The sequence below is a fragment of the Sminthopsis crassicaudata genome, chromosome 6 (genome assembly GCF_048593235.1).
Source record: "Sminthopsis crassicaudata isolate SCR6 chromosome 6, ASM4859323v1, whole genome shotgun sequence".
Taxonomy (NCBI): domain Eukaryota; kingdom Metazoa; phylum Chordata; class Mammalia; order Dasyuromorphia; family Dasyuridae; genus Sminthopsis; species Sminthopsis crassicaudata.
In genome coordinates, this window is record NC_133622.1 from 7,766,522 (window position 1) to 7,776,763 (window position 10,242).

A 10,242-nucleotide genomic window follows, 5' to 3' on the forward strand; every position below is an offset into this window, starting at 1 on the left:
TCACATTTCAACAGCACCAGAGATTACAAAGTGCTTCCCTTACAAATGTCCTGTGAAGTAGTAGGTAGCAAAAAGTATCTTTACAATGATTCTACAAATAAAGAAAGTGAGACTGAGGCAGAGAAGAAAGCCATTCTCCGTAAAAGAACCAGTGAGTTGTAAAGCAGAGAGTTGAACTTAGGTCTCTTACAAGCCTACTCTCCAAGATGTGGGTTTATAGGTCAGGACACTCTGAAGAGCACCTGCAGCAACTTGAATTAACTTTGGCCCACAACCTGCCCTCCCCTTCAAACATTAAAACCCAGGTGTGGGCCATGGAAGACCCGTTCTCCTTATTGAGTACAGGCTTCTCAAAACCGATGGAGCTTCCCTTGGAATGAAAGAATGACAGCAAAAGATTGATGAGGTACTCACTAAGTGTCAAGATTAACAATATAAAAACCAAAGATGTCCCTCGTCTCAAGGAACTTGCCAGAATAGTTCTTTTTTGAGCCCACTTCTGGCAGACTCCACTTTCAGGGCAGTTTATGATTTGTGGGAGGGACTAAAGGATGGTTTGTGAGAACAATCAGATTCTCTTACACCTGAGACTCCTCATGGAGTAAATAGTCACGGAGCAGGTGTTCCTTGGGAGCCCGCCAACAAGAAGGACAGAGTGCCTGTTATAAATTAACTCCAAAGTAAAGCCGAGCTGCTCCTCTCCAGTATTCAAGAGGGGGCACCATTGTGCACACCTACCTTTGCCTTACTCATGGGTGAGACTGAATAAAATGTCATTCATTTGGGGGTCCTCAATGCATTCTGAGGCCTTGGAAACTTTGGAGATTGCCTCTGCATCTCTCACACAAAGGAAATGTTCAATTAATCTTCAATGGAAATAGCTAGGTAACAGTCTTCAGAGAAATTAATAATAAGTTTTGATGTGAATGGGGAATGGTGAGCACTTTCCTAATTATTCCCAATTATTAAATTGGGTATGGTAGATAATAGTATCCCCATTGTACAGGGGAAGAAACTGAGGTTCGATTCATATGCAAATCACTTGTGAAACTGTCATCCTTGGGCTGGAACTATCTTCCCACAGGGGTTATTCACATATGTACATCTGTCCATAGGTATTTTTAGTATTAGACTTAATAAAATGTCTATGGTGTCACTGTATCTGCAAAGTCAGTCAGTCAACGAGCATTTATTAAGCACCTACCCACTTTGTGCCAGGGGCTGCGTTAGGTGGTCCAATACAGAAATAACACATTAAGTTCTTTGAACTCTACCTAATAAGTCAATAAGTATATATTCAAGGCCATATTAAGCACAAGTACTTTTGTGAGAGAAATGGTATCAGAGTCGTAGGATCAGAGAAGCATGAGAGAATGACCTAGGGCTGCTCCTATGGATAATCATGTCCTACAACCATGAAAAGAAGCAGAGGAAGACTTAGCACCTTGGGTAAATTAGGGAGGATTGTGGGAGAGTGGGGAGAATGTCATCGTAACACCCTCTGAAGGGAAGGAATGGACGGCATGGGATCCACAGTGGAGATGAGAACACGGGGGAAAGAACCCAGGTTCTGGAAGCAGAATGGTTCTGGGTTCACATCTCTGATCCTTACTACCTGTGTTCCCCTGGGCAATTCCCTTGATTTCATTCTGTTCATCTGTAAAAATTTGAGTAAATGGTCTCTGATATCCTTTCCGGCTTTAGATCTAAGATCCTAGATTATAGATTAATCACTGCATTAAACCTATGTAAAGCATTATCCCATGTGCCATGGACAATGTACAAAACTACAAGACATCACCTTTGCCTTAGGGACCTTGCTGGAGAGACAATTATGTGAAAAATTAAAAAAAATAATTCAAGAGCTAATTGATGGTTCAATAAAAACAGAACTTGTTGGAACAGCATAAAAGATGCATGTGGTTAATTTTCTTAGAAATAATACAACGAGCACTCGAGGACTTTAGGAGATGGAGAGATCACTGCGATGCTTTTGCCAAAGGAGAAAAATTTGAGCTGGTGGATTTGGAAGCATGACTAAAATTTTTGTAAATGGAAAAAAGAATAGAGTATTTTTAGTCTGGGATAATAGCAAAAATGTGGAGAGGGAAAATGCAATTCATGTTTGAGGGAAAACAAGTAAGTTACTTTGACTGCATCAGAAATTTTCAGAAGGTGAACCTCTTATAAATCTAAGATTTGGATACCATCCCTCTCTTTTTTCCTTCAGAAGATGTTTCATCCAGATGCAAAGAGAGGCAATAACAACTTTCTCACGGTCAACCCAAAAGTGTGCATCTCCTTTAACTAAAAGCAAAAGAGTAAGCAGAGGCAATAGAATTTCACGGATGACGCCCATTCCTGGATAGAGGAGTAAGCTTAGAAGCATCTGAGAAAGAATGATTCCCCTGCATCTGCAGATCTGCCCTGTAACAGGGCTGCCCTGCAACATGGTTGGGACTCAAGCGCTTTCTTGTTTATTCAGACAAGCTGGTTACAAGTGAGGAAGCAGAGAAAGCACTAGACACTGAATCAGAACTTTTATTATTTTATTAGTTAATTTTTTTATTAATGCTTGACTTGGAAAAGTTGCTTTTCACTCTGATCTTATTGATTCATATTTTGTAAAAGAAAAAGGTTGAACAAGGCTCTTATAATGGCTTGTGGATATTTTTTGGGGGGAGGGGGAACCTAAGGGCCCTACCAAACCACATCTGAATCAGTAGATAATAGTAGTCCTGCTATAATGTGCGTGAGGGTGTGGTCCATGAAAATTTTAACATAAAAAGGGAGGGAGAGCCAAGATCTGTCAAGACCTTCCCAACCCTAACCTATGCTTTTGAGGCCCATGGAGACAGGGAGCTGTGTGAAAGCTAACATGGATTATAAGACTGTAATTTTAGATTTCATGCTTGGTGTTCTGCACGCTATTGAGCAGGTGGACAAAATTATTGCTGGTTTTCTGGGGGACTGGTACGTGCCTAGAAAACCTTTAGTGCTCCTCCCCATTTGGAAGAGACGGGGAACCTCCTTTGAGAAGAATCCCAATGACATGTAATGGAAGCGTCTTGGACTGACCGTGCATCCTGTTTCGGAGTCTGTGACTGGTTGCAATCTGAAAACCACATGATGAATGATAAGCTCTTTGGCTCCATCCCCCTGACTGGAGGATGCCCAAGGCACGCCTTCAGCCCTTTTCCTCTGATGCTCGATTATGGGCTCCGCTCTTGGCTGACTCCTTCGATGGAGGCATCCAGTAAGAAGTAGCACTGGAAGGGAAGAGGAACAGGACCTCTTTCTCCAGAACCTCAGTCCCTTCCCTCACTTCCCTCTGTTCTTGTGGCTATGTCCCCACCGTGCCTGCCTGCCTCCATCACCCCCTCCCCCTCCCCACGTTTTCACTCTCTGGACCCTTTTCACCACTTGTCTATACTCTTCTTGCGATGTTGGTCCCCACCCATTTTGTGTCTTTTGGAGTGTGATTGCAGCCTGGTTCCTGCAGCCCTTGTGGTCTTCCCTGATGGATAGCCCAAGAACCAGAGCATGTTCTCCCATTCCATATCTCATAAATTAAGTTTTTCATTAATTTTATTAATGAATTCAGAGTCTCTTCTTGCCTTATTTCATTGCTGATTCATCACCTCGGAGAGGGGAGAGACCTTGGTGGTCCCCTGATCTGCTCCGTACGTTCATGGAGCCTCTCTCCTTCTCCACATTTTTTTCTACAATTAGATGTTCACTCCATACCTCTGGACTTCAATTTCCTCATCGGTGAAATGGGGAAAAGAACACCTTCCTTACCTGCCCCATGGAGTGGTTGAGAGGAAACCCCTCCGTAATGCATATGTGGCTACAGAGAGGAGAACAAAGATTCTATAGAAATGTTGTGAGTGACTCTCAATTGAGGAGAGCCACGTCCACTGAGGCTGGACCCTGCTTAGTCAGTGCTGCTGCTTGTAGACCCTTGTGTTTTGGGGTTCACTTGGAAGCACTCTTTCCTGATCCTTTCTCAGGGCTTTACACCCTGGAAGGGAGCTCAGCAGGGGCAAAGGGAGCCAAGCTCACAGCTTTTCTCACCCATTCCCCAGATGGGCTGGTCCCTCAAGAGACTAATTAGGCTGACACCGGTAGCAGGGCCAGGGTGCCAGCACCTTCCCATCCTGGAAGGATGTAACAGAAAAGGCACTCGGCTTGCCCCCTGGAGACCCGCGTTCCAATTCCGAGCCCCTGACGTCACTTCCTTCCGTTCCCTTTCCCAGCTCTAGCCCTTTGGGAGAAAGGGTCCATCTCTCCCTGCTTCTGCTGCCCCTCTGGAAAGGGAGAGTGCTAAGCCCTGTCTGCTTCCTCCTTGGAAGATACAAAGAGAGAGCACAGGCAGAGGAAGCATGAGGTGGATCCGATTGTTCCCCGTCCCTGGTTCAAAAGCTTGTATCAGACCCCCCCCCCCCCCCCCAGCAGCTGATGATTTTCAGTCTCTAACCGTGGTCCCAGCTCAGACCTGTATCTCGGTCATTGTCAGAACTTGGAGCTAAAGGGAGGAGGCTCCAAAGCCAGGAGGCTGAGGCCGCTCAGACAGTGGCCCTGGCTACAGTGCCATCCATGACTTGTCCAGTCTGGGTGAGATCCGAAATCGGAACTTCCTGACACTGAGTGGGCTCTCTGGTTCCCGTTCCAGCTGCCTCTCCAGAGGAGCTTGGCCCAAGGGCAGTGGAAGGGACACTTCTCATCTCCGTGAACAACTCCCAGGCCCAGCTTTGCTCCGTCCCACCCTCCTCCGGAGACCTCCCCGGCACCCAACAAGCTCCATCTATGGCAAAGGTCCCGGCTCCCCCACACCTCTTGGCCAATTCTAAGGCACCGTTAGTGCTGTTTGCCCCGAGGCACTAATATCAGTAACCATGGCTCTGGAGAGGAATCGTCAATTGTCGTCCCCCAGAGAATGGGCTGTTTACTCAGTCTGGCCCGGCTCCCATGGGCCACGGCAAACAGAGAATACCAAACACTGGCTAAACATATTTGTAAAACTTTATTATCTTGGCCAAAGCAGGTGCCGGCCAGGTCGGGAACATTCTCGGGTTGTCAGGGAGTGCGCTGCACAGAAACCCCCTTTGGCGAGCTGAGCCCAAAGAGGAACTGAAGAGAGCGTGTCGGGTGAGTGTGTCTGGCTTATCCACACCGACCACGTGAGACCACGGACCTGTGCACATTTGGATGTATATACACATGCATGTCCCGACACCTACCTGCGTGTATATTTGTGTGTACACAATACAACCCCCTTGTATTTATCTACACAGACCATAAAGATATACACATTTTACACGTACACACATGTGTATATGTACCTACAACTACCTGTATGTATATTTATATGTCCACAAATACACACAAACAACCTTGTATGTATCTATGCTGACCATGTACCTGTGCATGTTTGCCTATCTCCCTACATTTACCTGTGTGTATATTTATGTGTACACACACACCTTGTATGTATCTACACAGATCATGTATCTGTGCACATTTGCATGTACACACATGTGTATACAGAGCTATATCTATATGCATGTATATTTACATGTGCACACACCTTGTATATATCTACATACAGTACTTTGCATATTTGCATGTACATACACATGTATATATACACACACCTACATTTACCTGCATGTATATTTTACATGTACACACCTTGTATGTATCTATACAAAGCATGTACCTGTGCACATTTGCATGTATATGTCCCTACATTTACCTGCATGTATATTTATGTGTGTACACACACACACACACACCTTGTATGTATCCATACAAACTATGTACCTGTGCACACTTGCATGCACATACACACCTATATCTATCTGCATGTATATTTATGTGTACACATACACACACCCACATACACAACCTTGTATGTATCTACACAGACCATGTCCCTGTGCACATTGGCATATATATATACACATGTATATGCACCTACATCTACCTGTGAGTATATTTATGTGTATACACACACGCCCCGCCCTTTCAGCTTTTGTAACATTGCTGGCCATTGAAAACAAAATCCAATAAAGTATAAATTTCAAAATACAAAACAAGAAAAACAATACAAAACACACTTAAATACATAGCTGGGCTCCCCTCCCTTGTGTCGCCAGAGAAGTCCGAGCCGGGAGGGAAGCGTGAAAGGCTTTTCTGCAGCACGGGGGGAGCACGGGCTCCGGCTCGGGGGCCGGAGCGTCCGGGAGTCCGCTAGCACCTTTTGTCCTGCAGCATCGTGAGCAGGAAGGTGCACAGGGAGCCCCAGGCCTCCCCACAGTATTCGGCGGCCACCTTTCTCTGGTTGATCACCTCCATGTCCTCCTCGCACTGGGTCGTGGGCTGGACGGTGGCGGCAGCCGGTCCGACGGTGGGGGCTGGTGTCTGAGGGTCCTTTCTGCCCTTCTTATCCTGACTCTGGCTCTTCTTGCTGGAGTCCACCATTCTGAGATGAGCTTCTTTAGGCCCTTGCCTGCACACACGGGACTTGAGGATGCTCTTGGGGTCCGCGCAAAGGCTCTTCTGTTTCCGCAGGGCTCGGCCAATTTGTTTCCAGTAGGCTTTTTCATTGCCTGCGTATTGGGGGCAGGAGGAAGGGTGGCCTGCGAAGGTACACTCAAATTGGGCTTCCTGCCCTTTGCATTGAACTTTCAAGGTGACGCCCTCCTTCTCAGTCACTGCCCAAGTGCAAGAGACATTCTCTTGAGTGGAAAACCTGCCCCTGGGGAGCCTCTTTCCTCCCTTAGCCTTCTGGCCTTTGTCGTCCTTGTCCAGAGAGCCGGGATGTTTCCCTTCGCCCTTTTCATCTCTCCCGTGTTTTCTTTTCCTCTGTTTTTCACAATCCACCAAGAGCAGCTGGGAGACCAGGAGCAGGACAGAGAACAGGGCAACACACTTCATCTTCATGCTTCCCACTGGGGTAGGAAACCTGTTTGACAAAGTCAGATTAGTCAGAGGGCCCTTTCCTCCGAGAAGCTCCTCCCTCTCTTTGTCCCACCATTTCTGGAGCACACCGCCTGAATGGTCTCCGGATGGAGGAACCCTCACGGGGAGGATCTCTGGTTCCTGGAATCATGAGAGTCATGGCATCTCCTGCTGGAGGAGCCCCCTCTCTGTTGGGGGATCTTTACCAGTCCAATATCCTTTAGAAAATTCTTTCCAAATTCTTGCCCCACCCCACCCCCTGCCCCAGAGCCTTGGTCAAAGTTACAGACTCCTAGCCAGGTTCAGGGCGGAACTTTGGAAATTTTTGTCCAGTTCTCTAATTTTACAGGTTTTACAGAGAAAAGGGATGACTTGCCCAAGATCACACAAGGATCAAGAAACACAGGCCAAGATCCTGATCTTCTCATTCAAAATACAGAGACAGGCCTTTCCATGAGGCCATTAGTTCTTTGATTAATTCCTTCCTTCCTTCCTGCGCTGCTGTTTGCAGCAAATGGGAGCCAATGTAAACTCCATGTGAAGAGAGAGGATTTCTCCCTCAGGGACAGGATTTAGCCAGGGCTTTGTCACGAATGAGCTCTGTGGCCTTGGGCTGGCCCCCTGACCTCCTTGGTCCTGCCTTCTCCTTTGTAAAATGAGAATACTAACCCTGATGATCTCTAAGCCCAGTCTGACCTCAATAATCTACAGGTTAAGACACTCTAAAACGATGAGCACTATTTATAGAGAAAAGAAGTCATTTATACAACTATTGGAGTTTTGCAAAAGGGAAAAAAAAAGAGAGAAGGGAAGAGAGGAAGGAAAAAGAAGAAGGAAAAAAGAAAGCAAGAAAAGAAGGAAGAGAAAAAAAGAAAGCTGGAAAGAAAAAAGAAATAGGAAGGAGAGAGATAAAGAAAAAATAAAGAATGGAAGGAAGGACAGAAAGTAGGAAAGAGAGAACAAAGGAAGGGAAAAGAAAAAAGGGAAGAAAGAAAAATGAAGAAAGAAAAGAAGGAAGAAGAAAGGAAGAAAAAGATAAGGGGAGAAAGAAATCTGGAAAGAAAAAAGAAAGAAAGAAATAGAAAAGAAGAAGGGAAAGAGAGATAAAGAAAAAAGAATGGAAGGAAGGGCAGAAGGTAGGAAAGAAAGAACAAAGGAAGGGAGAAGAAAGAAGGGAAGAAGGAAAAAATGAACAAAGAAAAGAAGGAAGAAAGGAAGAAAAAGAGAAAGAGAGAGAAAGAAAAAGAAAAAAATAAAGAATGGAAGGCAGGAAGGACAGAAGATAGGTAAGAAAAAACTTAGGAAGGGAGAAAGAAAAAGGGGAAAAATGAAGAAAGAAAAAGAGAAGAAATGATGAAAAAGAGATAAGGAGAAAAAAGAAAGATGGAAAGAAAGAAAAGAAAGAAATAGAAAAGAAGGAGGGAAGGAGAGAGATAAAGGAAAAGATAAAGAAGGGAAGGAGGGAAGGAAGGAAGGAAAGGGAAGGCAAATAGGACACTTTTAGTATTATTCATCTTCAAATGTGGCAAAGCATTTACAAGTTTCCCAGGCTTTTTAGCTAAACTCATTCAGAAAATTCTAGGGCACAGAGTCCCAGAACCACCCACTGGTAGCTTTGGAAGGGACCTCAGGTGCGGTTCGGCCCGATGCCTCTTCACAGAGCTGGAGACCAAGCCCAGCAAGGTTAAGGGCTTTGCCCAGGATCACCCTGTAAGTAAGTGACCCATGGGGGGACCAATGCCTGGCCAGGGGATTTGCAGCTCGCTGCTCCTGCCTGGGGGCCTCTCCTGGCCCGGCCCGCGGTGCCAGCCTCCCACCGAAAGGAGAACAGAATGGGGGCCGTGGAAATCACTCACCTCTCCGGGCTCAGACTGGGTGCGATCAGGACTGCTCGTAACCTCCAGTGTGAGCCAGTGTTACTTATACAGCCAGGGCACTCCCACAGCCCAATCACAAGGTCTTACAACATGATACTACTGAAAAAAATCACCTTTAGAACTTTCTTCAATTCTTCTCTTGGCTACACCCACTTGAGAGGGTGCCAGCCCCGGCTGGGAACGTGTAAGAGCCCATCGCCGTTCGGCTTGCCATGGGGTGACAGAGGTGTGGCTGCTAAACGAGATCCCGCTCGCCGAGTCCCACGGAGGGGAGAGACGTCTCCCCCAGGCTCTCATCAGCCCTGCCGGCTTCTCTGGGGGCTCTGCGCTGTCCCCCCCTCCGAGACAGAGCCTTAGCCGGCAGCCGCAGGCTCAGAGGCAGAGGGAATGTGGAACTTGGGCCTTTCTCCCCCCATGTGGGGGTGTCTGTGATGTTCTAGGGTATCGCACGTGGCAAACCTAGACCCCAGAGGAACATTGGAATGAGAAAGGACCTTGGAGGCCAATCCCAGGTCCACAGAGGGGGACTCACATCCTGGAGGATTCTGGGCTCCCCTAAGCCCTTCAGGAGGGTGCTCTTGTAGCGAGGTCCCAGGGCTCAAACGTCCAGGAACCAGATTCTCTTGTAACGGGCTCTGGTTGTACGAATGACCTGGCAGGTCACTCCGAGGCTCAGATTGTACACTGGGAAGGCAGGGCTAATGGCCATAGCTAGTACTTAGCCAGCGCTTTTGGGTTTGTAAAGCGCTTTTCGTATTTTCTCTCATTTGGTCCTTGCAACATCCTTGTGAAATGAGTGCTGTATTTGTCTCCATTTTTCAGATGAGGACACAAGGTAAGTGACCTGTCCAGGGTCACACAGCTACCTGTCTGAGGTCAGATTTTGCACTCAGGTCCAGGGCTTCCTCCTGCACGGTCCAGAGACTCAGTGGTGAAGCGCCCTGGTGAAAGAGCGCTCGTTGTGTATCAATAAAAGCCCGGCTCCAGTCCCTCTTCTCTCTACAGTTACAGTGAAGTAGAACGTGAGCTTCCTTAGAGCAGGGACTGCTCTATTTTTGTATCCCACATAACCAACATTTGCCTTTTGAGATCAGAACTGTGATTTTGCTGGAGTCAGTCACCCATAAGGAAGCTTTCTTTGCCAAAGGCCATCTACAAGAGAGAAGTTCCCAGGGCCCTCGGAGGACACGCAAGCAAGGGCTACCCTCGGTGGGACCTGAAGCCAGGTCTTCCTAACTTTAAGATTCTCTCTCTACCCGCTGACCCAGATGGCTCCACAGGAGAAAGGGAGGCTGGCGACTTTGCTGAGCCCTCTCCTGCTCACTCCAGTGGACTTGTATGTCATCGTACCCCCCCTGCCCCCCGTTCCCGCCAAAGCCATGGTCCTCTCACAAACAAG

General features: G+C 47.0%; 1 protein-coding gene across 1 annotated transcript; it reads right to left on the minus strand.

Annotated features, from left to right (window-relative positions):
* Window positions 1-5,776: 5,776 nt before the first annotated feature.
* FGFBP1 (fibroblast growth factor binding protein 1) lies at window positions 5,777-8,956 on the minus strand. The gene is made up of 2 exons (XM_074273470.1): window positions 8,823-8,956; window positions 5,777-6,970 (listed from the first exon to the last, which is right to left on the minus strand). The coding sequence occupies exon 2, from the start codon at window positions 6,946-6,948 to the stop codon at window positions 6,256-6,258; it is 693 nt and encodes a 230-aa protein (XP_074129571.1). The 5' UTR covers window positions 6,949-6,970; window positions 8,823-8,956; the 3' UTR covers window positions 5,777-6,255.
* Window positions 8,957-10,242: the final 1,286 nt, after the last annotated feature.

Bases quoted from the DNA above. Each gene is read 5' to 3' on its own strand.
- FGFBP1 (XM_074273470.1), bottom strand. From the start codon at position 6,948: ATGAAGATGAAGTGTGTTGCCCTGTTCTCTGTCCTGCTCCTGGTCTCC.